At 45.1% G+C, this 26,436-nt stretch overlaps 1 protein-coding gene across 1 annotated transcript in view; it reads right to left on the bottom strand.

Annotated features, from left to right (window-relative positions):
* COL5A1 (collagen type V alpha 1 chain) overlaps positions 1–26,436 on the bottom strand; it is a 244,255-nt gene that overhangs the window by 108,059 nt on the left and 109,760 nt on the right. Inside the window, exons 6-11 of the mRNA XM_077835961.1 lie at positions 22,910–23,056; positions 21,358–21,606; positions 15,568–15,732; positions 14,602–14,658; positions 8,425–8,466; positions 8,154–8,216 (exon numbers count right to left, since the gene is read on the bottom strand). Of these exons, the coding sequence (XP_077692087.1) occupies positions 8,154–8,216; positions 8,425–8,466; positions 14,602–14,658; positions 15,568–15,732; positions 21,358–21,606; positions 22,910–23,056 (723 nt within the window). The remainder of the gene's footprint in view (positions 1–8,153; positions 8,217–8,424; positions 8,467–14,601; positions 14,659–15,567; positions 15,733–21,357; positions 21,607–22,909; positions 23,057–26,436) is intronic.

Below are 26,436 nucleotides of genomic sequence, written 5' to 3'. Positions count from 1 at the left end.
CCTCAACTGATGTAAATCAGTGTAGCTCCACCTACTTCAATGGAAGTTGGGGAAATACCCTCGCAATGGATCTGGCCTATTATTCTATTTCGTTCTGCACTGCATGGCACAGTGTGTAAAAGGGTAGAAGCATCCAGGGTGTTATCAGACTAATTAACATGTTCCCAAAGGCGAAAGACAAAAGAATATGGCTGTGTATTTGCCTCACAAGGAGCAGAGTGATCTGGAGAAATCCATGGCGCTCTCCTGAGGCAGGGATCATGATACGTTTCTCTGCCGAATGGCGGGAAGGATGTTTTCTGGAGTTGGTGTTTGTATTCTCTTCGTGAATCCTTTGGAATTCAGTTCGGATGGCCTGTGACACTCAATAAATCGCTGCCATCCCCCTGCCGTTTGGCTACATTCATTCACGCGGCGCGTCATTCTTTAATCATCCACTTGTAAAGACACAATGACAGAAAGAAACTGTTCGCACCCTAGGGCCGAGTGCTCGGGAAACACACATGTTCTGAGAAACAAAGGAATCTGCAGAGAGAGGCGTGATCAATGCCCGGCATAAAATCAGGGGAAGGACTGTCTATCAGCCTGAACAAAGCTTCTGAACACGTCTAACCTCGTGGGTGCCAAGAGACGGCTGTTATTCCTTGTGCAGAGTCCAAGGCAGACTGGTGCAATGTCCCAGTGGTGGTAAGAACACCAGGTCTTCCTGATGACAGGTGAATTTATACCTTGGATATGTGGAAGAGCCCTTCCTTGCTCCATTGGCTAAAGTCACATTGTCCAAAGGAGCTTCCTTTCTCCATCAGCTCATTCCAGTTCAGAGTTTCTTGGGAACATTGGGATATACATGAAGCCACCTCCCAAGTGCCTCTTTTCCTTAAATCCTTCCTTAAGGGGATCTCCTCGCTGGTTGTTCCACGGCTCCCTCGCACAGCTGGAACTCCCCATGGTTTGGGGCAGTGTGACTGGTGGAGCTGCTCTGTAGCACTTCCTGCAGAGCCATGTGTGGTACTGCAGCCATTTCACTCCCTCCCGCCCCTGCCACCCCCTTTAGTCTACAAGGTTTGGCCTCCAGCTTGGAGCAGGGCAGTCTGTGCCGTAAGCTTGGTGCCAGTCTCTACACACTCAAGTAACAAAACAGCAAGTCTTAAACGAAGAGAAAAAAAAAACCCTTCAAATGCAAACACTTTGTTGCAGCACTGAAGGTAAAGCCCTGACCAGGGCCCAATTCTGGGTGAGCCTCAAGGAACCATTCCCCTGTCCCAGTCCCACCCAGCTCTTTCTCTAAATAAAAGCAGGCAAGTCTTCTTAACTGGCCTGCTGGTTGATGACTGGTCATTTTTCCTCCTGGTCCTTCTAGGCCTCTGGAGGACTGTCTTGTTTGTCACCTGGTGTGCACAGATTTTCCTCGGATGGGGAGCGTCAGGCCATAGATGCCTCCAGCAGAGGGCAGAGAAAGCCTGAAAGACCTCGTCACAGGCAGGCAAGGCAGTGCTGAATGAGCAGACCAGACTGGTGAATAAAGTTATACCAATATACTAAACAGCACGGTTGACTTATGTTGATATAGCTGAGTATCATTGGCGCATTCGTTTGATGTACTTGGCCGGTTTCAAAAATCTTTTTTGTTTCCACATGTGTCTTACGCTACGTCCGTAAAGTTCCACACATCAGTTGTATACAACAATAATAATGCTAATAATAGACGAATTAAAGACGATCTGGTCTAACTTGTGGAAAGGATTCAAGTTGCCTGGCTCTATTAATTCATCATTTTTCTATGCCCAATATGTTGCATACTGTTCGGTTACATTTTGTTCTGCACAGAATATTTATAAACAAGTGGAATGTGTGGTCTGCTCCTGAATGCAGATGCCGCCTTCCACTCCGGGGTGTGCAGTGAAAAGGGTCAGGGACGTCATGCCTGCTGCCTGCCGGCTTGGCATGGCCATTCAAAGGCACGCTGGAGAGTATGCTGGCAATTATACGGAAGAACAGCAGAAATAAGGGCCACCCAGCCCACCTTCCAGCCTGTCATACAAATGAATTCTTAGGAGTAGAGGAGGTCACCGTACATGGAGAGGTGATTAAAGAAGTAGCTATAGATGATAAGCAAGGCACAATTCATGGCTGCCCTGCAGCTGCACAGCTCCCTTGCTTGGGGAAATGCTCCAGGGGCAGAATTCCTTCCCTGCAGGGGGGAATTTCAGGGCAAGCCAGCGGTGAATGGGGACCAGATGGGACTCGCAAAACAGTTCGATGCCCTGATTATTCCTTGACTGCTGCAAGCTGCAGAGGACACGGGCACTTTGACGTGAGAGGGCTGTTCTGACCTTATCCAGCAAAAGGCCCCTGTCAGCCCCAGGATTGTGCCCCCTCCCACAATCTCAGTCACCATGCTGGGCTCTGCGCACTGGCTCAGGGATGAATTGTGACCAACGTATCTAAAGGGTTAACTTAACAACTCTCAGGCAAGTTCCTGGCGGAGGCCATGCATTAGGGTTGAGATGAGTGGCTGTATATCGACATTCTGTGCATTCCAAGGCATGGATCGATGTGGCACAGCCAGCCCTTTCATTCTCAATCATGTCACAACTACGAGAACCACTATTATTGTTCCATCAAAAAAATAATACACCAGGAGTTTAAGTGAGGGGCAGCCTTAACGGGGGAGGTTAGGGGAGTGCAGTGTCCAGGAAATACCAGCCAGATCCCCTGAGAGTCTGTGATAAACAGCCTTAATTTTCAAAAAAGTGTCCAAATTAGTGTCATCACCACTAGAATGCCCTGATACCCAATAATCCATTTAAATCCATCTCAAAACCACAGCAGAGACCCTTCCATTCAGCTCTCCATGGCTGAATTTTGCATGTGCAGATCGGGAGGCTGTGAAGTTGATACTGAAGATCTGCAGCCTGGTGGTTACTGCATTTCCCAGTTGGCAGGAAACCTGAGAATGCAATCTCTGTTATGCTGGTGCCTTCAAGCTCAGAGTCTGTCTCAATGGAAGGCAGCCAGGCAACCATCTTGCATTTAAAAACTCCCCTCAGTCACATGCTACAGGAAGAAGCCATGGAGAAGAGAGCGTTTGGAGGGCACTCACTGGAGAGGGAATGTGGAAGTCACCCAACTTTGGAGAAGAGCCACATCATCACAGGGTACATCAGGGGGACACACGAGATTGTTTCTTCTGATTGATCCCAAGAGCTTGCAGTAAGGAAACTGGAGGATCAAGCATATCCGAGGAGGGATTTTGAACACTGTGCCTGAGGACAGAATTGCAATGTAGGCCTAAGAGAAGGCTCATGGGAGTTCACTATAAAAGCGTGCAAACAAAGGAAATGTCTGGCTCAGGCTTTGTTCTGTATCCATGCATGAGATCAAATCCAAGAAGAGTCATGCCAGTGAAAAAAAATTAGCCATATCTTCCTGTTCCTCATATCTTGATATATTTCTTCTTGTGTTCTCGTTTGTAAACATGTGTGTAGTCATTTCCAGCTGGCGTTCTGGTGCCTGGAGCCAGGCAAGAAGTAGTCATTAAAGGGAAAGGATTTGGATGAAAGAACAGTTGGCCATGTTTTGCACTGGTCTGAGCTCCTAGGGTGAAGTTCACTACTGAGCAAAGGAGCCAGGACAAAGCTCATGTACTACTTAAGCCTTTAAAATAGGGTTTAAGTGAGACTTAGGTGATGTACAGACTTTGTGCTGGCTCTCTGCAAACAAGTGAATTTCACCCGTCACATATACACAGTTTAATCCGGTTTTTCAAATTTTGAGGCATTAAACAAACAACAAACTTCAAGAACCAGAGCCCTAATAACCAAAACCTCAGAAGGAACTTAAGTGTTGGAATCTATTAACTAGCACAAAGCCTAAGGAAAGACACTAAAGGAAACCTATTCCCCTTCCCTTGGTTTTATCTGGCCGGATCTTTTTGTCTTAGCTCGGTCTGCAACCTTTCTTGGCTTGTCCAGCTAGAATTGAACAGCCCATGGCTTGGCGTGAAGACAGCTAACAAGGTACGTGCACCTGTGCTGAAGCAGTCTCAAGGAATGAAGCAGCCAGCTGTGCTCGTGAGACGGGGGAAGCCGGCAGGCAAACGTATGGCCAACATCTGACGCTGGTAGAGACAAAAATACCACAGGGAGGTGGGGAACAGGTTTGGCTATGATGGCGAGCTGGCTCCTATTTGTTTTGTAGCCTTAGCGTGCAATGGATATACAACTTTGCACTTGAGTGTTTTGTCTGCGGCCCTTTAGACCACCCAGATATTAAGCCTGATTCTAATCCCATTTACACCCCGGGTGTAACTCCACAGCCAGCCATTAAGAATACATACTGAAGCCAGATGCCAACTTTTTTTGCCCAGAGGCAAGTGCTCATATAGAGCACTGCAAAAGCAGATGGCCAGGGCCTATGGGGATGGGTCTTCCCCCTCTCCCCTCCTTCCCAGGTGGAAGTGACTGCACAATATGTCCTTGCAGGGAAGGGGACTCAGTTACGCAGCTCTGCTAAGTCAACAGAAGCTGTTCTGCACCAGTGCCCGCTTTAGAAATCAGACTGAATGACCTGCCAGAAAAATGTGTTCAAGATCCTAACGAGGAGACTGAGGGAATGTCTTCTGCTAACCGTTCCTGTCCTCATGTTGGTATTTGCTATTCACTGGATAACAGTGCTGGGGGGAACAGAGGCATCAGATATTCTTGCAGCTCTTCCATGGTGTATTGTCACTGCCATTCATCTCTCCTTTAGAGTTACAGAACAGACTCGGAGAAAACAGAGCACTAACTAGACTCTTTTCCTTTTGTTTCTTGGCCCATTCCAAGATTTTTTTTTTTTTTGCTCTTTGAGGTTGAAAAGGATCCTTGCCATGACTTTGACCACAACAACGAGCTACAGGCAGAGCCTGTTGTTAGTGCTGTTTTTATTTTTGGGTGAACTTTTGGCACTCATCGAGTTTGCCCATAATAGCACTCTGCTGAGCCAATGGCCATCTTCCCCAGGAGTGCGGTGCCAATCTACCTCTCTCCTGACCTGGAATGCACTCTGCGCAGCTCTGGGGAGGGTCCTGCACACTACGCTGCCAATGCACCTCAGGAAAGACATCTAGATGGGGCCCAGCTCTGCCTTCCCTGAACTCTAACGTTTTGTCAGTGAGACGCAGCTCTCCATGCTGGTTCACCCTCAAGTCTCCACTGAGTGGAGACCGCCAGCTAGTCACTGCTGTGTAGGAGTAGGAGGTGAGCATGGAGAAACGGCCATACTTGACTAAGGTGAGAACAGTGGTGACTGAAGCCAGGTTTGGACTGGAGACGGGCCAAGAGATTCAGATTGGGCCAAATCTTCATCCAAGCCCATGTCTGTAGCTTCATATTGGTTCAAAGAGAGACAATCCCCCCGTCCCTCCCTGGCTACCTCCTGTCCTCAGCTCCTGACTTAACTATGGCTCCTTCTCTCAAAGCATAAGCAGCACTCCAGCCCCCTTCTTCCTCGCTCGCGAGGGGATGAGTCAGACCTCCTGTTGGGAAGCTCTCCCTTCGGTGATCCCGGGTGTCCGTAAACACCTAACCCGGTGCTGTGGCTGTCTGCGACCCCCATCCCAGAAGTACCCGTGACTTTGTGAAATAGCAGCACACTCAACAATATTGCAGAAGTACATTCAACTAATCTAAAAATACTTCTGTTGTATGGCCATGCCCAGTGCTGGCACGGGGCCAAGTTCTGCTTGCCTCACTCACATGCGGGCTGCTGAAATCGATGGGGCACGAGTAAGGTGACAAAGCGGAACCTGCCTGCTTGTCCCTGGCGCCAAACATGCTTAAGCATGCACAGCCAACGTCTGTCACCCACCCGTGGCTGCAGCGTACTGGGGCAGTAAGTCTTAATTACGGTGCAGGTCATGCAGGCCCTGCTATCGCTCACATGTCAGGAGACTGGGTTTTTAAGGTTCAGAGCCAAGGGTTCTCTCCCTACTTCTTACTGAATGCATTGTCTGCCTGTTGCAGGGCGGGGTAACCCTAAGGGGCGTTGGGCCCAGCATGCCGATCAGCTATGTCCCAGCCGAGACCGCTCAAATGATTATAAAAGCCAAAAAACGTAGCTCCGTTGAGGGAGGAGAGAGTTTGGCAGGAGGAAAGGCCCCTGGGCCCCTGCAGAAGACCATGGGTGAGAGGGAAAGACAAGGCTTATATGTGGAACTTATGTTGAACTATTTTATTGCGTTTGAAGAGTAAACTGTGCCCTAAAGGAAGGGTTTGAAAAGACTCCGGGTATGACACTGAGTATTTCCTGGGCTGGTGAGGGAGTCCATCAGCTTTACACCTTTGTCTGCACGTGCAGGCCAACCAAGAGAAACAAGCGGGATTTTAATGCACTGTATTAGGAGATTACTACTTTTCCTCTTCTGCTCCATTCAGGAAAAGTCCCTCTATAAGCCCAACAATCTAAAATTAAAGTATCGCTTCCGTTCTTCAATGGGAAAAAAAAAACAAAAAAACCCAAAAGAAACATTTCCTGATGATATTAATTTTTTCCCTCCTAAAAGCTTTCAGCTTGGAAATGCAGTGATTTATTTACTCCGGCCTATGAAATCAGATTCCTGCCGAGGGACTGTTCCAATTCCAGCCGCTTTAGGCTGACTGCTACAGTAGTTAGGTTCTAGTGACCCCATTTCAGGCCTTCCGCGAAACCAAAGCAAGCAGCAGTACTCCAAATCCTCCACTAGGTGTCAGGCCTAAATTAACTCTACAGACACGACCGGTTGCATGGTGTATGCAGAAGCAGGAGTTTGTTTCAGCACAGCAACTGCACATGTTACTTCTCTGCTATTTAATTTCTTCCTACTGGGAGAAAAATAGCATTTACCGGGGGTTGCGTGATTCAGAGGCGAAGAAAACGAAGCAGAAATGAGGAGGAGAACACATTTGCATGGTGGCCGTTTGGGAGCCTCGATTTCAGGCGGCCCTAATCAGAAACCGGGGGCCTGATTTTCAGAGGTGCTGACCACCTGCAGACATCCTGGATCTCAGCTGGCATTGAGGGTGCTCAGCACTTTCTGAAAATGAGGCTGTAGGTGTCACAAGTTGGATGCCAAATCCAGGAGCCTTGAAAACGCAAATACGACGTATCGGGGGCGGGTAGGGTATTTTCCCCAGCAATGAATTTAAACAAAATAAAATAAAATAATGATAAAGGAAACCACCTAACAATCCCATTGACAGAGAAAGCAGGTCAGTTGCTCGTGTCTGTCAGTAAGGCAAAAGCTCCTCCTAATGGAAAGACACAGTATTGTAGGAGAAGGATCTTCATATTGGAGGTAATTTGAAAGAAAACAAAACCATTACACAAGAAGAAACGCACATTCCTGTGGGGCAAGTTATAGGCTACAGAGTGAAATCCACTGAAACCATGGAGCTCCCGTGAGAAAAACACCATCCACTGCAGGAGTGGTGGATATTTTTTGCTCCTAACCAGTGGATTGTTTAATTAAGGCTCCAGGTCTGAACTTAATTTATACTTTTCCTGTGCTAGAAGACTTCTGTGTGTTTGAATGAAAGTTTTTCACACCAACAGTCCAGCTCCTGCATCTTCTGAATCCTGCAGTGAAACCTTCATTCTGTATTTATAGCACTGCAAAACTTTCTGAGCCAGCAGACCCTGCCATAATGCAGAAAACACTGCCCGCCATCTAATATCTCAGACAGGCTGCACTTGCCCACTGAAGAACTCTCAGACACACGCCACACTTGCCCTCCGATTATTACTGAGACACAGCGTAATTACCTGTCACGTAGGAATAAAGGATGTGGAGAGATGTCAAAGAGTTTCTTTACACTAAGCTTCTTTTTTAAAATCTTGAGTTAATTGGTTGCCAAGTAACTTGAGGTCTTTGACACATTTGCAAAGGCTAGAGTGGACACTTCCCGGATGTTTGTTCCAGGTTCATACATCTGTCCTTTACCCCAGGCCGAGTTCTGCTAGGCTTACAACTTCTCCCCATTTTGAGGCAGAAGGGCTAAAGTGCAAGAGGTGGTTGGTTTCAAGCACCACTAAGACCAGTTATGTTTTACACCCCAGGTCACAGTAAAGCTCCACAGTACATAGCAAGAATGAACTGCGGCCACAGCCAAAGGATATAAATCCATTATACTTACTCTCTCGCCGGGGTCACCCAGTGGACCGACAGGCCCAGTAGTTCCCGGAGGTCCTGGAAGACCCTAGTATGGAAAAGACAGGACAAAACATTAGGTCATAAAGGAAAATGTGCTGTTATTTGTTTGAGCGTGCATGCACAAAGGAAAGAAACAGAACTGGAACTGCCTGTTTATTTTAGCAGAGTAAAATCGACCGTGAACTGCTCTGATATCCAGGTATGGCCGATGGAAGCCATAAAGCCCAGAGAAGTATTAAAAAAAACTGACTTACAGCTGGGCCTTCGGGACCGGATGGCCCTTCGATGAGCATGCCCTAGAAAACAGTAAGAGAGACTGGTGATTAGCATGGCACATCCCCAACGCAACCTCCGCAATGGAGCTCAAAAGTCAAGCAGTCATGTCTGTTCTTAGCTCATCCGGTCTTTTGCTGCTCACAAGCCCAACAGATGTTAGTGCACCCTGGTGCTGAGCAGCTTCCACATTGTTTCAGCGGAGTCTGGGTCCATTGCCATTGGCACACTACATCCTGTACACTGAAAAGCAAAATGTCGACCAGTTCAGCCCAGGCTGGGCATAAATAAAAGTCTTGCCCCTAACAACCATCCCAGAATCACACCGGGTGAGAGCGGAATCCTCTCTCATCTTAGTCCAAGGTCAAGCAAATGAAAAGCCTTGCACTGTGTCTGGAATGCCAGAAAACCAAACTCTGCTAGAGTGAGTTTTGCAGCCAATGCTCAGAATGCTGTCTCTAGTTCCAATCAAATTCTAAGGCATTTCCAGGGGTCTTTACATATCTTTCCCTAGCAGACTTTATGCAGTGATTTACTGAGTGAACCTATAAGATCATTGTGTGCGCACCATGACAGGGTAATGTTATCTCATTGTTTAAAAAATTAAATATTTTGCTATTCCTTTAAATCATGGGTATGTTGTACTCAGTGGAGTTGGGGGTTTTTTAATGGGGGAGGGGAGACTTCCATCGCTGGGCTGCTGACCAAGTTCAAAGTCATCCAGCAAGGTGTCCATATTCCAAGCAGCCCGTTTCACCTCTCGCCGGCTAATATGTAGCCAGCAGAATCATTCTCCTACAGGATGAAATCAGCCCATAAAAGTCAGCAAATGTCAAATTGACTCAGTCAGGAGAAGCCTGGGAAGGAGCCAGCCCAGTGATCGAGTTACACCTTCCCCTCGGAGGAGGGTGGTCTCCCCAGGTCAGGGTTGAAGCTAAGGCCAGTTGGTGGAGCAGAGCCGGTGAAAGTGTGGGCTGACGTCACTGCAGCTTCCTATGTCCTGCACAGTGCAAAGGGCTGAGCGGAGTGAATCTGAAGCAGTCAGGGTACATGCAGCAAACAGGGATTCCTGCCCCAACATCTGCACTTCTTCAGCCCACCCACCCCCAGAGAGAAAACAGATCACACTATATTGCCAAATACCATGATGGCACCCCCAGTGGGATATGGGCATGTACACATACCCTCTGCAGCCAAATCCCTTGGCTAGTATAAGGATTTTTTAATACTACTGATACCCGTTCCTAGCTGATTTAAGGGCTGGTTTGTTTGGTTATATGGGGAGCCAATTCTCTGTTGATTTAATAGGGGAAACTCCAGTGAAATCAATGCAGTCATGTGGATTTACATTAGCAGAGAATTTGGTTCATGGACCTTATCCTATAGCAGTTTAACACTGTCTTTCCACTGACTGCAGTAGAGTTACTCCTGATTTACATGAGTGTGAGGAGAGACTCATGAATGGCACTCATTTGTCCTGGGTTAGGACAGTGAGATTTCCCCCCTGGATGGAAGGATAAGTGTGTGGGGGTGGGGAACAGCTGAGCTGTATGAAACTGATTAGCACAGCTGCAGAATCTGGAGGACATGTTGCCGCAGGCTTTTCAAGAGATGTGCTCATGTGTTTCATGGCAACGGGTGAGGTGCAAAAAAATAAAACAGAGGTTAAATACTGGGACAAGGCTGGTGACTCTAAGAGCAGCCTGGGCAATGGGATGACCCGCCAAGAGATGGAGGGAGGTGGAAGGAGAAAATAGCCCCAGTACCCAGAATGAGTGAGCAGGGTACAAACCTATCAAGACCATACATTCTTTGCCCACTCTTTCCTGGTGTGCAAGGAGGTGGGAGCTGTTCCTTGCCTCTGATCTGTCCTGGGTGAAGCAATGCAGGTTTGAAACACTTGGCCTCGGTGTAACAAGTGGAAGCAAGGGGCTTTGGTGGTGGAATTTGGACTGATGAACAATTTATATGGAAGCAGTATTACTGCTAACAAGGGCTGAATCCAGATGTGCTCAGAGAATAGAGGCCTTAGGAAATCTGTTCCTTTCTAGCGTGCAGTGATGTCACCAACATGATCTAGCTCTGGACACACTCTATTTTCCCTTAGTTCAGATGAACCCGGGGCAGTAAGTGAAGTGAGTAGGAGGAAGATGGAATGTGCCCAGCATACAGGCCCTCATTGAGCCAATCTCTTCACGTTGCTCTAACCAAGGCACCCCAGTCCTGACCTGAGGAGGGAGAGGACAGTTCAGTCTTTATGGCCTATGTTGCTATTGGCCGCTCTCTGCTGAGACTGCTGACAAGGGACCAGTTCGGGTGGAGGTTTAAGATTCCCTGCTCTCAGGGAACGATGGGCAGAAAGCACTGGTTAGTTTTGCAAAGAAGGGAAGGGTGGTTGTAAGTTATAAATCCAAAAATCTTGCAAAGCGGTGGGTTCATAGGAGCTGCACCCTCCACCCCCCGGGGTCCATTTCATTTGAGAAACTGGACCGATTAAGGCACCACCCATCTGCCTGCGTGGCAGCTCCGGAGACTAGCACCATCCCCAGACCTCCACCTCCGCTCAGTGCTGATAAACTCCCCTCAGCTCCACAGAGAGTCATTGCCCATATAAGGAGCCCCACGACCGTCAAGAGCTGCCGGGTGCCAGATTTATGTGGGAAATACTTGAAACTGTCTCCTCAATGGCTACGGTGCTGAGAGCTCTGCTTCCCACAGCCAATCATCGAGGCAAAGGAGGCCCCTCAGAGAGGACGGGAGAGGAAGACCTAATTAACCTATTCCTGATACAGACAGCCTGGGCATCCTCCCATATTTATCCGTTTGTTTATGTTGGGCTCTGGCTGTGGGGACATCTGGAAAGTCTCCTCAGTGAGAAATTCCAACAGTTTCCATTATCCATGCAAGGCGACAAGGCAGGGGAGCAGGAGACAGGCTGTGTGACAGGAGGGGGCAGGGAGGGACATGCAGGGGAAGAGGAGGGAGCATGGAATGGAATAAAAACTCTGGCTTGTGGAGCGAGAGCCACAGATTTGGGAACCCCATTCTGCTCTGACTGAATTCAGTGCCAAAGCTCCTGTTGGCTTCAGCGGGGGCAGGGTTCTGCCCCATGGCTTGGCTTCATAAGATGGCATAAGTGCTGTGAGCAAGTTGTTCCTGATTTGTTCTCACCATTTGTATGAAGTCATTCCATGCCTCTGTCTCAACTCCCTCCTCATCTCAAAGGCACCCTTCTTTCCCTGCACCCTTCCATGGCTAGAAGATGAAGGGTCTCGCTAGCAGCTTCCCAATTTTGCATCTGTGCCAACAGCCATCCCTTCTGGGCACTCTCAGAGCAAAGGCATTTGCAATGCCATTCGTAAAGGGACCCAGACACGGGGAGTTCCTCAAGTTAATCTGAAGGGATAAAAATAAAACTATGCTGTTTTAAATTTACTCGCTTCCATCTGAAGAGCCCAAGCATTTTAATATAGGTATTCTAACTTCTGCCTGTTTGAAAGACCGGGGGAGGGAAAGGTCAGGTGTTATCCTAAGGGTCAGCATTTACCAACAGTTACTATAATGTGGCACCTAAGGCCTCATTTTCACTAGAAAATTAGGTGGGTTTAACTAAGTTGTTTGGGGTGTGAAAAACTCAAACCCTTGGCGTGGCCTTGTTAAACCAACTTAAGTCCCCACGCAGACAGTGGCTAAGAGATGGATACCTATGGAGCCGGGAGAACCCCTCCCGTCGGTGGAGGTGGTGTCTACACTGAAGCACTACAATGGGGCAGCTGTGCTGCTCGTGTTTTAAGTGTAGACATGCCCTATGAGTCACAGTTCAGAGAGGAAGAGAGACTTGCCCAAGGTGACAGAGTGAGTCTCTCTTGTGTTTTGCTTTGCTCCAAAGCTGTACAACAATGAACAGAATCCAACAGTCCTGACTCCCAGATCCCTGCTCTCACGCACCTCCTGAAGCTCTTGAGCGTTAATGGTGCCTTTGCCATCACAGAAACTATTAGACTGAAGACTGTGCTATCCTGCTGCCTCCAGCAAGCGTCAGCACCGAGTAAGGATTGAAAGACAGATGGACTGAAAGAAAGGAAGGAAAGTTCAGAGGAATCCTTCCTCCTCCTCCCCCGCAACCCCACAATCCAGCAGCTCCGATCTGAAGAAAGTGCCTTTGCTAAAGATAAAGAGCACAACGAATCTGCATTTCTCTCAGCTAAAGGGGAACCGAAGGAAGAGAGGAAAGGCAGCATTTGGTCTTGTTTATTTTCTGGCAATGGCTATATATGCTCCAGTGTTTTGAAACAGCCAAGGCAGCCAAATTCTTTCTGGATGATTACACTTAACTATTTTGTTCGCTCTGTAACATTTCAGATTGGACGGGGCAGCCTGAGTTTAAGCAGGTTCCCCCCTCTCCCCCATATTTTAACGGAGCTTTCCACACCTCAGTTAGACAAACTATCCATTTTGTTCCCTTTGTCCGCAGAATGAAAGCAGGGCCCAGAAAGGAAGGAATTGACTTGGAGGGTCGGGAATGCTTTTTAAAAGCACTGGTTCTGGGTGTCAAACCCTCCCCACTACCCTCTGGAAAAGGATCACGCAGGAGAGAAACAGAGGAAGGGCAGAAAAAAACAGACTCCAACAGATAGGAAGTGTTGTCCTTTCTTCTGGCACTGTGTTGGCATTCTGCCAATGAAAAATTAGGTTAATTGAGTTACTGGTCTGCAATGAGCGTGTGCTTGGACTTTCGGAGACTCAGGCGCAAGATGAATGGGGGTAATTGAAAGGATCCGAATATCTGTGGGTCTCTCCTGGGGGTGCGGAGAGGGATGCAGACATGGAGGCAAGTTGAGATCTTAAAGTGTACTTATGGATGGAAAAGGGGCTACGTAATAATAGTTCCGTTCCCTGTGAACCTTTCAATCAGAGCTCACAACAAGCAGTTGTTCCTCCAGTTAATCCCACCAAGGTAAGACACCCTGTGGGCAGGACAGCTGAATTCCAGTCCATTTCATGTGCCATCAGTTAAATTGTCAGCTAAACTCTGATCACACAGGGACTGGATTTTCAAAAGGCGTTGAGCACAGACATCTCTCCTTAAAGCCAAGTGAAGCTGCAGGTTCTCAGAAGCTCGGAAAATAAGGCCAAGAGACTTTATCAGTGGTGATGCTGTAAAAACAGAAAGAACCCTGCTTGATTCTCAGACCCCAGTAGGGTAGCTGGAAAATTCCTTTGACTGATAAAGTGAGTGCAATTGATTTTACAACTGCACTTTAAAACCAAAAAGTGCCTCAGAGCTGGGCCGAAGAAACCCTTGCTCTCAGTGCAGGCAAAACAGAGAAGTAGAGAATATAGGATTCTGGTTCCTGAACAATCAGACAAGAGCACTTTCAAGGTCCTTACCAACATGGAGGCCTAAAGGAGATAACGGACATCGGACATCGAAGGGGGAAAAATCATTCTCAGCTTCCACAGCTGTGTGCTGGGAGAACCCTTTCCTTGCCACAGAGGTGTGCTCCTCAGTTGTATAATTAAGGATGGGCTTGAGCTGTAAAGTTCAGACCCGGATCTAAGCTCTCCCAGAACTGCAGGGAGTCAGATGGGAGGGCTGTAATTCAAACCGACGACTAAGTAAAAGCCATTGGAGTACTAAGACAGGCTCTCGCCATTTGTACAGAACACTGGTAAAAAGAAATTTGGCCAAAGAATTGTTACAAACAAAAATAGCTTTTTGGGGTGTGGGAGGGGAGAAAAGGACCAATTGGAAAATGTTAATTTCTTTCCAAATTATCCCTGTTTCTTAAAATAAATGTCCCCCCAAGCATTTTCAATTTTTATTTTAAAAAATCCAGAAAATTTCTAACAGAATTTTTTTTTTTCATAAAATGAAAAATTTTCTATTTCTTTTGAAATTATTTCATGGAAAATACTGACCATTTCCCTACGAGCTGCAGCTGGGAGCATAAGTGACTACCAAACATACAGACCTACGACTGCTTTTCAATTTCATAGAGAAGGTGGGGAAGGTAATACCTTTTATTGGACCAAGTTCTATTGGTGAAAGAGACAAGCTTTCGAGCTACACAGAACTCTGCTTCAGTACCATACAATTCCATATACACATGCCCACCCCCGAAGAAGAAATCTTTGTAGATGAAGGGCACCCTTACCGGTTCAATTATTGCAGGCTCTCCCTTCTGCCCTTTCTCACCTCGTGGGCCACCAATCTGTAACACACAAGAGAAACACAGGCAATGAGTTAAACAAAGGATATAAGCTTGCTGTCTCAATTGGATTCAGACTGGGAACCAGAAACATGATCAAGATGCAGTCAGCAGAGCCCACACCACCCAAGGACTGAACTTGATGCAGATGGGTGCAGAAGACACATATTAAAAAAGGAGCAAAGACTCATTTTGTTACTATCTAAGGTTCTGTTCCATCTCTCTAGTGCACAGCAATTTCAGAGGTCAGGTATTTGTAGGGCATTATTGCTTCCATATGCAGCAGGATAAATTAAGGCGACCTAATTGCTGGCAACTTTTCCATCAAGTTTTGATCTTTATTTAAAATAAAATGCTTTAGTTCAAACAGAAATTATTTGGGGGAAGTTCTATGGCCCATGTTACGATGGAGGTCAGATTAGATGATCACAATGGTCCCTTCTGGCCTTGGAATCAACAAGTTTGTCTACACAGAAACATTCAGGAAAATTAATCCAAATTATCTTTTAAAGTGGATTACATTTCTATGTGGACACACTTTTTCAGAATTTAAGTGGCCGTAATTTGATTTTGCTTAATTCATTCTGGAAGTGAATTAAACTAAACAGAAGTAAGGCACTTTAATTCTGAATGACAGCATCCACATAGGGGTTTAATGCAGTTTAATTTATTTAAAATTCATAACTTTAGTTAATTCAGATTAATTTTTCTGAGTGCTCCCATGTAGACAAGAACTAGGAATCTAATGTGCCTTTTCCTTTTATAACTCCTACATATTACCTGGGGGAAGTGAAAGGGATTGAGGAAGTAGGTCGAGGTTTCCTATCCCTCCAAAGGCTAAAAAACTGGGCTAAGAAAGCAGATAGAAAGAAATTCAAAAAGGGTCTGGAGTCAGAAAAAGTGTTCCATTACCCCTTCATACTCTGTTTCTTGGTTAGCAGGCATTCCTGGCCCAATATCAGGAGAGACAGTTCGGTCATAGTAGGTATCATAGTAATTCCCATCATACTCTTTTATTGTCTCTTCAGTAAAGTCTTTATCTTGGTCGTCTTCCTCTTGACCCGTTTCCACCTCGGCCTGAAAACAAGAACAGCAGCTTGTGTCAGACAAAAGATGCCCCTAACCCAACACATGCTCTAAAAACTAAGGGGAGGAGTCTTGTGCATTTCCCAAATAAAGAGGAGCAGGGGTGAATAAGCTTTACGATGATGGCACAAGTAAATACAAATACAAAGCAATAATAAAAGAATGTTTAGTAAAGTAGCATCTAAAGGCTTCAAGGGACGACCAATGAACTCTTTCAAGGGGACTTGCCAGCAGAATTACAGATATAAAATGCTACACCCGTATGGAACTCAATATGACATGTCCCCCGGATTTCCTATATGCTTCACGAAATGTATTACATGTGTAAAATACCATGTGTGAGAAACCACGCAGAGTATGAGCAATAACACATGACAAAAAGTTCCAGACACCCCACATTAAGAGGCATGAGACGAAGTGCTGAAACCCTAGGTCATTCCAAACCCCAGATAGCCAAATCTCCAGGTTAACAAGCATACAGAAATTTACATCTGGCCCATAATTAAAATTCATACTGAAACTGAAATTTATCATGATGAATCCCAGATTTTACAAAGACCCTCCCAAATTTTTTGGAAAATCAAAGTTTCCTTATACCAGGATCTTCCATTTGTTCATTCCCGAACTGTTCTGGGATCCAATCTTACAGTTAGGCTTGTTCCAAAAGCAGAACTTTGAACATTTGCACTTAGGCATCTGAGAGGGTACTATTCATTCATTAGCACACATTTCTCCCTACCCAAATAATACCCTCTTCTGATTCTTAAGAGGAAATGTATGCAAGGGTTCAGCAAAAGAGGACCTCTAGGCAAAGCATCAGAATTTCCTTGCTTCTGGCCAAGCCTGTGTGCAACAATATCATAGTCCCGTAATTTCTGTAACCTCCAGGCCAACTGTCCCATGGCACTCTGGAATCTAAAGAGCATTGTAAAGAAGTATGTCTGTTCTGAGCACAGATTTTCTCCCATGCAGGTAATAATGAACATGGTTGCTCTAATAAATTTGTTAGCCTCTAAGGTGCCACAAGTACTCCTTCTCTTTTTATGGTCCATGGCTTAATTACTTCCAATAGTTCAGAGAGAAGTTACTTCACCACCAGAAAGGAAAAATTTAGAGCTGCTGTAATATGCCACCATCAGTTCCAATCTTTGTTCTTGGGCCAAAACTGCTCATATTCCATAAGCATGAGCATCTGGGTCTAATCTGAAAGGGGTTTTAAACATGGGTAAGCAAACACTGACACAGTGAAGTGCCTTTTTTAACTCTGCAAAGGCCAAGTATTCGCCAATGAAATCACAGTTTAGCTTCTACTCTCGGGTTTTCTTTTCTCACTTAACATACGCACATTCTGTTATGTTGGCAAACCCAGAAATGAAAACAGAGTCCTAGAAAACTCTATATATCTGTGAGCCAGAAGGAATTTAGCCACTTCTGCACCACCTCTTCCTCTCCTTCACCCAGTGGAATGTCTTTCTCACTGATCAGCTGACCAGGGCATTCTCTTAGCAAGAGTTCACATTTCACTAGATTCAGTTTAACGGTAATTCTTCAGACATTAGAATCTGTTGCTTGCCATAAACACGTAACATCCTGGAAGACCCTCTTGTTTGAAATGTAAAATGCTATAAACTCAAACACTGAAGTCTTCATATTTTTTCCATTAAAAAAAAATCAATTTGCTTGAAAAAGAAGCAATATTTTTTTTTGAAATTTTTGACAAAGGAGGGGGTTCAGTGTGAAAAATGAACTTTTTGGTGAAATTTTGAGGAAACCCCCCCCCTCAAATAATCTGGGTCACAAACTGGCCTGAAAAAATCACCCAAAAGTTAGTCAATTTCTTTTGTCACTTTCAAAGAACCTCATTCAAACCAGATTTTCCACCACTCCCTTTGTTGGAAAATTACGCAGATACGAATTTGAAACTGTGACACCTACCTCCGGAAGAGGAGAACAGATTGCTCCCTGCAGAGCAGTCATCGAACAAAGCATATTTTTACTTAGTTCCCATCTTTCACAGGCGTATTTCTCCATACTGAATGTTCAGAATTGCTTCACTGGCAGTTATCACACAGTTATTAGCTACAATGAAATCTAAACCCAATATGAGTTCATTGACTAAATCTGCTTCCAAAAGCCCAGGCTCAGACTCCAAAAGTTTCATTCTTATAAACCCAAGTTACCCCATTTGTGAACTGCTGATAGTTCTCCAATCACAGTTTCCAATGGAGTCCAGTTTTATAATACCTATCCCCCAGGATTATTAACAGGCCTGGACTAATGTTCACAGCACACATTTCCTGATCTTATTAAAGGACTAGGATGGGAATTTAGGAATTGCCACACTGGATTCAGACCAGTATCCTGTTTCCAACAGGGGCCAGTACCATCTGCCTCAGGAAAAGAAACTTCCAGTAGGTTGTGGGATTTATTGTTCACTCTCCCCAATTCCCATATTATTTCAACTTTTTACTTCTGTATTCAACAGCTGGCAAACTGCCCTTTTCTGTTGTTGACAGGCCCAATCTAGCCACCACTGGCTGTAAACAAAAACTGTATAGCTACTCCAAGTAACTCCATGGTTTGCCCCTGGGACTGAGTGCCATTCTGTTTCTTGAAGTGGATGAAGAGTGATCACTACATCACGAGTGATGGCAAGGCTGGACTGAATGTCTGACAATTCGTTCTCAGGATCAGGGCTTGCAAGAAGTGTCTCCCGTAGCCTTTGTGCTGCTGCTGACATTCTGTGTGTCAAACTGAGCATGATGTGTTTGCAAACCTCTCAACTTTGTCTCTAACCTGAATTCCACGTCTCATCACGAAAATTAGACACAGATTTAGGCTTCAAGATTGCAGGGCCCCATTTCAACCTCTCCCATGAGCAGTTTGGTGTGCTGCTGCATTGCAATGGAAATTCAAATCCTTCAAAGTCCACAGTGGCATGCAGGGCCTATGGCTTCCACCCATTGATTTTAATTTTCAAGCGATCCTCTTGGTCACCAATAAACTGGCCTGTTGCCCATTTATTTGGCATGCCTGCCTTGGTCTGAAGATATGCCAGACACATTAACCTACGAAAGTCCTCTACTTGCGCTGATGGATTTACCTTGTTCTTTCTTCCTTGGCTTTAAACAAACTTGGATCAACTCAGATAGGGAGATAGCCCGAACCTCACATTAAGGGCATTCATCAGGTCAAGATAACTCATTCTCTTTTCTGGGGCTAATTCCAGCTGCATCATTCAGTCTGATTAGTTCAAGCTAGCTGCTAAGCCTGCTGACTCCCTGTTCATTTTGTCAACAATTCATTTGCATCAAGATGTTAAATTGGGAAAAATAAACCTCTCCGGAAGCTGTTTTTTCCCTTCTAACACTGAATGCTTCCATATTATGAGCACAGACTGGCCACCGTTCAATGTGCCCTGCAGAGCATCCTGGTGTTAGAGCTTAGGCACAAAGTCTTAACGTTTCCTTACCTGAAGCTTGTTTCTTTTCTGATTCCATATCCTAACAACTAAATTGATCTTTGAGCCTCTCATTTCCTCATCCAAAGCCATCTAATCCCATCTCTAGCTTCTCTCCTAGAGAGTTCCAGTTTGGCCAAAGAATTCTGGCCGTTTTATATTTCTTGGGAAACCTTCTCATCTATTTGTTTGTTCAGGACTGGTGCTCGGTTCTTCAACACATTTTCCCAGGCCATTGTATCTTTTCATACAGCCTCACTCTCCTCCTTCACTGCATTTTTTATTCCCAATTGATTGGATTTGATCTCTGCCTTGAGATTTTCCTTCATCTGTTGCTGGCTCCTCTCCTGTCTTGCTACAGCTGCTTGGATCTCCATTTGGCCAGCTTCCATGACACCTTTTCATTCATTCAGGGAAGCATCTATTCCAAACTTTAATTCTCTTGGCCAGCCTTCGCTGCATCTTTGACACCTTTCGCTGCTTCCCAGAGAGGTGTGTTTTTTTGTCAGTATGACAACTAAATTCTCCCTCTCTATTCAAGAAGCAACCAAAATCTCTGCCAGTTCTCCTGGGAAATATTTTCCTACTACTGATATTTGTTGTCAAGGCTTCTGGGCAGAGAAGAAGTCCAGAAGAGGGTTATTTCCTGGTTGGGAGAGAAATTTAGTAGGCACAGACGTGACACTTCTAGACTAATTTGATGACAACATCAATAGGGACCCATCTCAACATCAATATTAGATGGTAAGGGCAGGACACATTAAATATGGAATATTCACAGATGCTATCAGGAAACAACCCAAAGAGCTCCAGAAAGCAGCTGTGTTCAAGCTTACAGCCAGCCTTTCTTGGACAAAAGGTGACAGATGGACCCCTCTGAGATAACAGGTGCCACAAAATGAGACAGCACAAAACTGATTGTCTACATAACCTAAATGTCTATCAAGACCTGCCCAGTAACTCAGCTAGTCATTGCTAGAGCAGGTCAGGACAAAAAGGAAACAATTTTGGAAAAAAAAATATAATACTACCCTTTAAAATTTGAAATTTTTAAGATTCAGATATTTCGAACAGTGACACAGCTAGCTGCAGAATGAAGAGGGATTTTTTTTTTAATTTAATTTCAAATTTTTCAAATTTCTACCAGCTTTAGATATTTGCTACTGGGTTGCTCTGCAGCAGGGTTTTGTTGAACTTCTGGGATGAAGGTTTCCCTCCATATCTCAGTTAATTTATTTTTGGGAATGTAAGAATTTCCCCATATCTGTATATTTAACAGAAACTGGCCAAAAAAATAGTGACAATTTTTCACAAAGAACAAATGGGCTGAAACTGTAGAATTTGCGAGGGGGAGGGGAATAGACCTGCTTGAATATTAACTAACTTGTAGGGAGTGCAGTGCATTTCATCCAAAACATAGAGAGAGAGGGTCACCAGAAAATTTAATCACTCCACATCATGTTCACTGTGGAAGCCTGAATCTCACCTGACTATTAGTAGAGCTGTTAGGAAAACGTAACATTCATAGCCATGAGAAATTCTGACATTTCAAAATGAGCTTCCATTCCAAATGGGAACAAAAATTTGAAATACTGAAAAATTTCTCAGAATTGAACAGGAAATGTGCAAATGAAAAAAAATTGACATTTTCTATCAAATCAACAATTTTTTTAAATTTAACTGACAATTCTGACTTGAAACAATTGTTTCGTTTTCAGACTAGCAGCCGTGTTAGTCTGAATCCGCAAAAAGAAAAGGAGGACTTGTGGCACCTTAGAGACTAACATTTATTTGAGCATAAGCTTTCGTGAGCTACAGCTCACTTCATCGGATGTTTTGATTCTCCCGACTGGAAATAAAAACAAAATCGTCAAAACCAACATTTTTCTGAACAAAACATCGATTTTGACTAAACACAGATTTTCTGACAGGAAAACTTTTTTCATGAGAAAAATTTCAACCAGTTCTATGCAGCAGTGCTGTGTTCACACAGGGAAAATGCAGGAGGATTACATTTTTCAGGGAGGCCTTTTTCTCCACAAGTGCCTTGGACACTTCAAGTTTTTCCATAACGACTATCACATTAGATCCTTTGCTGTCAAGACTTAAAAGTAACAAAGAAAAGGACAAATCAAAGACTCCTTGGAGGAAATTACATTGGTTACGGTGGGGGTGATGACTGTGCTGGCGGGGACTTCTGCTTCGACAGCTTCTTCAGTAAGGGTATCCTGAGTGTCTATATCCTCATAGTTGAGGTCCTCATAAGGGAGGGGAGTGTAGTACTCCTCGTTAATGGTTTCATAATTATATTCGTCCACGATGGGGTCATCCAGCTTCTCATCCTCTTTCGTCTCCTCCATGTTTTCCACCACTGTAGGTGCTTGTGTGGGCAGAGGGGTGAGCTCCTATTGCAAAATACAAACAATGCCCGGTTAGAGAAAGTAGAGGATGTTCTGGCTCTCTTACCAGCTAAGATGTGGGTTTGAAAATTCCTTTCTTGTCTAAAACAGGAAGACTCCTTAAAACCAAGCAGGCAGCTGATCAATAGCTCAGTGAAAAGCTTGTAAGGATTCAGAACTACGCCATCAGCAGTGATTACTAATTTTGGGTGCCTAGTGTGAGACCTATGGGCCTGGTTTTCAGGTGTTCGGAGCAACTGATGGCAATAGAGCCAGGGGTTGCTCAGCAGCTCTGAAAATCCAGCCTGAGTGGGTGCCCCAAAGCTGATGGACACTTCTGAAAATTTAGGCCTTGAGATTCAGGAATTCAAAATGCACAACTGAAAAGGCTCTGAAGGCAAAAGCAACTACCATTGTGGAAAGAAAAGGAGTATTTGTGGCACCTTAGAGACTAACCAATTTATTTGAGCATAAGCTTTTGTGAGCTACAGCTCACTTCATCGGATGCTGTAGCTCAAGAAAGCTTATGCTCAAATAAATTGGTTAGTCTCTAAAGTGCCACAAGTCCTCCTTTTCTTTTTGAATACAGACTAACACGGCTGTCACTCTGAAACCTATCATTGTGGAAGTGATGTAGGGTTTGCCTACACTGTAAGTGAAGGTGTGATTGTGGCATGGGGTGACATTCATTCTAGCTTTAATCCAGCTAGCATGGGTTAAAATACGAGTGTAGATGTGGCATTACAGGCCAGCAATCAGAGTACAAGCCCACCGGGGACCCTGGGTATGTATTCTGCTGAACCCGTGCTGCCATGTCCACACTAGTATTGTTAGCTGTGCTAGCTAGATTAATGCTAGCACGGATGTGCCGATCTGTGCTACAATCACACGTTCACTTGCAGCGTAGACACATCCTTAGTGCACAAAGTTAACCTTCCCTGTAGACATATATGCAAGACCTTGCTTCAAGTATATTTTCAGGTGCAGACCATGGCTAATCATGCTCTGATTGCAAGGTCACAGCCGCGTTCTTCTAGCTCTGCTGGAGAGACAAGGTGTCATAAACCACCAAGCTTGTTCCCCATCCTCATTCAGCTCAAAGTACAGGCATCACATTACTATGGAAACCTCACACTGCATGCACAAAGCACAAATGCAGACGTATCTACAGTAGTTTCTTCCATTTTAAGTCTCCAGCCTTTCACCCACATGCCATTTATGGGTCTATAAAAATTCAGAATGGCAAGCTTTTCAATAAAGCACAAGATGAAACAAAACAGGAGCTTGCCACCTCCCCCCAGTCACCTACCTCTTTAATTTCAGTCACCTCTCTAGCAGCTTCTTCAGCATCAACAGGCTTGGCAGTGGGTGCTTCTGCCTTTCCTGTGTCATCGGTGTCCTCGTAGTAGGGATATTCATAATAATAGGTGTCACCTTCCCCATCCCCCTCAGTGTACTGCAAAGGAACCACAGCAAGAAACAAGGTGAAGGCAGACAACTCCTTAAGTAAGTTCCTTGCCAGCTATTGCTAGGCCATGTGAATTTTATATTCAAACGTAGAGTGACACTCTTTCCACTGGCATCTGCGACAGTGAAGCACAGGGAAAGCAAACACAAAAGGGTCATGAATAAAGAAGGCTGAAGTTTGCAGAAATCTGAGATTTGATGAAAGACTGCATCCAAATTTCCACAAAAGAACTGTGGGGAAGGAAGGATTTTTAAGCCACTAACATGTTTGTAACAAATTTAGCTTTGCAATTTGACCACATATGAGATGATGGTTTTCTCCCTCTATCCTCACTGGCTGCTTTGCTCCGTCTGCTACCCTATACTCATCTGAATGTAAAACACACAGCACCTGTCCATATACTGCGGTGGGGACTGCTTCTTAATTCAAGATACCAGAGGTCCTAGCTGACTTCCCGAACCTGATGCTCCCACACTGGGCCACCAAACCATTGGAGGTGACCTTGACTAATGGTTCTGGACCATTTAACAGACTGCAATGACAAAAATGACACGTCAAAAGATGTAAATTCCCTAGAGACGCAGTTGAGAAAGGATCATCATTTGGATTACTGTGGTCATATTATTGCCTTAGATGTGTACAGCAAAAAACTCCCATGCACCTTAGGAGAGAAGGCTCTAAAGTTTCATTTAAGCTTTGCAACCATTAGTTGAGCATCTTCTAAAACAATCCTGATAAAACATAGGTTAGCTGAGATGTAGTGGCCTTGATCAGAGTGGTCCTAATAATATTTTTGGGCCTGACCCCCGCTGTCACTCATAGAAAGTTGCAAAAAATAAAAATTAACAATAACAGTTAATTATTATTAACCGCACAGTAACCCAATGGCGACTCCTGGTTCAGCAGCCTGGCAAAGACAAATACAGCAACCACTCCTGCATGCACTACCCCTTCAGGCGCCATCACTCACAAACGCATGTTGAAAATCAGTCTTTTAAGAGACACTGATGCCTCATGCAAAACTCTGAGAGCAGGACACCCAGATTCAGTTTGGCTTGCATGTTGCAGAGTACTGAACAACACATTCAGACAAGATAGGCCTGCCAATACAAACAGAGTGAGCAATTGCATGGATTAATGTTATGTCCAAATGGTTATCTAGGTGCATTTGTATGTGCAAATCACCCATTCTGGGTGACATCCTCATTCTACAGAAGCCAGAGTGTTGCCATTTACTTCAACGGAGTCAGAGTTTCACTTTTCGTTTGCAGATTAGACATATATTTTGCAAACACTTCTGTACTGCTAAATATTTTTTAAATTTGGGTCATATTGACCTTGGTTCTGGAAGCTAATTAAGCAACTGTCTAATTTTAAGCATGTGAGTCATTCCAATGAAGTCAATGGATCTACTCCTATGCTTGAAGGACTTAAGCGCCTTCCATATTTCCCATATTTCTCATCCTTCACCCTTTCTTTCTACGGATACTTGCTTTCTACCAGGTTCTTGCTTTTTCAGTGTTCATCAGCTTCTGTGATATTCTGCCTACAGTATGTATACCTGGGGCATAATTTTTGGGGTTTTTTTTGAGAAATTTGTGACTAAAGAAGAATCATCTCTCATATTCCTGTGGCATATTCTGCCCTGAAAGATGCCAACATGCTTTGCAGACTGCATAAAATCTTTTCAGCCACCACAGAAATACAGCTGCTTTTGAGGAAGAAGTTGGCAGCTGTTTAACTTAATTTAATTTTGGGGGGAATTTAAGGAGGTGGAATGAATTTACCCAAACTGGAATTTGGCCAGTACACCAGAGTTAACACTCATGTTGAAAAGTACATAGGATTTTCAATAACTCAAAGTAGTTAGAACCTCCTGTTTTGTGTCATGAATTCAGATGGGGGAAAAGTGACTTGAGACAAACGAGCTCTTAAAAAAGCAATGTTTCGGTTCTCATGCCTGTATCTGTAGTAATAGAGAGTGAGCAGCCTGTAGTAGAAATGACTTCTAAAATACGATATTTTCAGAGTTTTCCATAAGGCGTCAGCCATTTTTTAAAATGAAATACAAACAAGGCTTTTTGTTACAGTTGGGTGTGACAAATTCTTACACTGTACACTGATTTTATTGGTATTTAAAGGCCATTCATGGACCAACTATTCTTGTACAAAATTCTACAGAGTAACATGGCCCTTCCAAGACAAGCCCTTTGCAACTAGTTTTGATTGGTGAGCAACTGGGTCCAAAAATAGGTTTATTTCCCTACCATCCCCTCCAGATTTTAACCACAGTGGAGCCTATTTGCTTGTACTTATTTATTGTTTCCACTTCTTTAGAGCACATTAAATATAAAAAAACAAATGAGCCTTTATGTTTCTCTAGACAGAAGTAGGGCACTGAGGGTGATCTAATGTCCAGGGAAGGCAATGGAAAGATTCCTATTGGCTTTAATGTGAGTTGGATCAGACATAGGTATATGACTAAACCAAGGGTTTTGTACAAGCATGTGAGCGTGAGTGTGGCTGAGATTTTCAAAAATGATTCTGGGTGCCAAACTTGAGACACCTTCAAAGAGCCTAATTTTCAGAGGGTAGGTGTCAGCAGTATCTGGAAATCAGCCCCTTTAAGATGTCTCAAGACAACCCCCGCCCCCCCACCAAAAAAAAAGAACATAAGAGGAATCCATAGTCACTAGTCACTATTGAAAATCTTGGTCTAACCCGGGGTGGGCAAACAACGGCCCAGGGGCCGCATCCGGCCCTCCAGACGTTTTAATCTGGCCCTGGAGCTCCAGCCGGGGAGTGGGGTCAGGGTCTTGCCCCGCTCAGTGAAGCTCCCAGAAGCAGTGGCATGTCCCGCCTCCGGCTCCTACGCATAGGGGCAGCCAAGGGGCTCCACATGTTGCCCCTGTCCCGAGTGCCACCCCCGCAGCTCCCATTGGCCAGGAACGACGGCCAATGGGAGCTGCAGAGGCAGCACCTGCGGACAGGGCAGCGCACAGAGCTGCCTGGCCACGCCTCCACATAGGAGCTGGAGGGGGGACATGCCGCTGCTTCTGCGAGCTGCTTGAGATAAGTGCCGCCTGGAGCTTGCACCCCTAACCCCCTCCTGCACCCCAACCCCTCAGTCCCAGCCAAGAGCACCCTCCTGCACCGCCAAACCCTCATCCCCAGCTCCACCCCAGAGCCCGTACCCCAAGCCAGAGCCCTCACCCCCTCCTTGCACCCCCACCGCCAATTTTATAAGCGTTCATGGCCCGCCATACAATTTCCATACTCAGATGTGGCCCTCAGGCCAAAAAGTTTGCCCACCCCTGGTCTAACCCTTTCTAGTGATTCTCCTAACTAGGCACAGCTGAGTGTTTATC

The sequence above is a fragment of the Eretmochelys imbricata genome, chromosome 16 (genome assembly GCF_965152235.1).
Source record: "Eretmochelys imbricata isolate rEreImb1 chromosome 16, rEreImb1.hap1, whole genome shotgun sequence".
Taxonomy (NCBI): domain Eukaryota; kingdom Metazoa; phylum Chordata; order Testudines; family Cheloniidae; genus Eretmochelys; species Eretmochelys imbricata.
The sequence above is the reverse complement of the archived record's forward strand: the minus strand, read 5'-3'. Positions and strand labels throughout refer to the sequence as shown.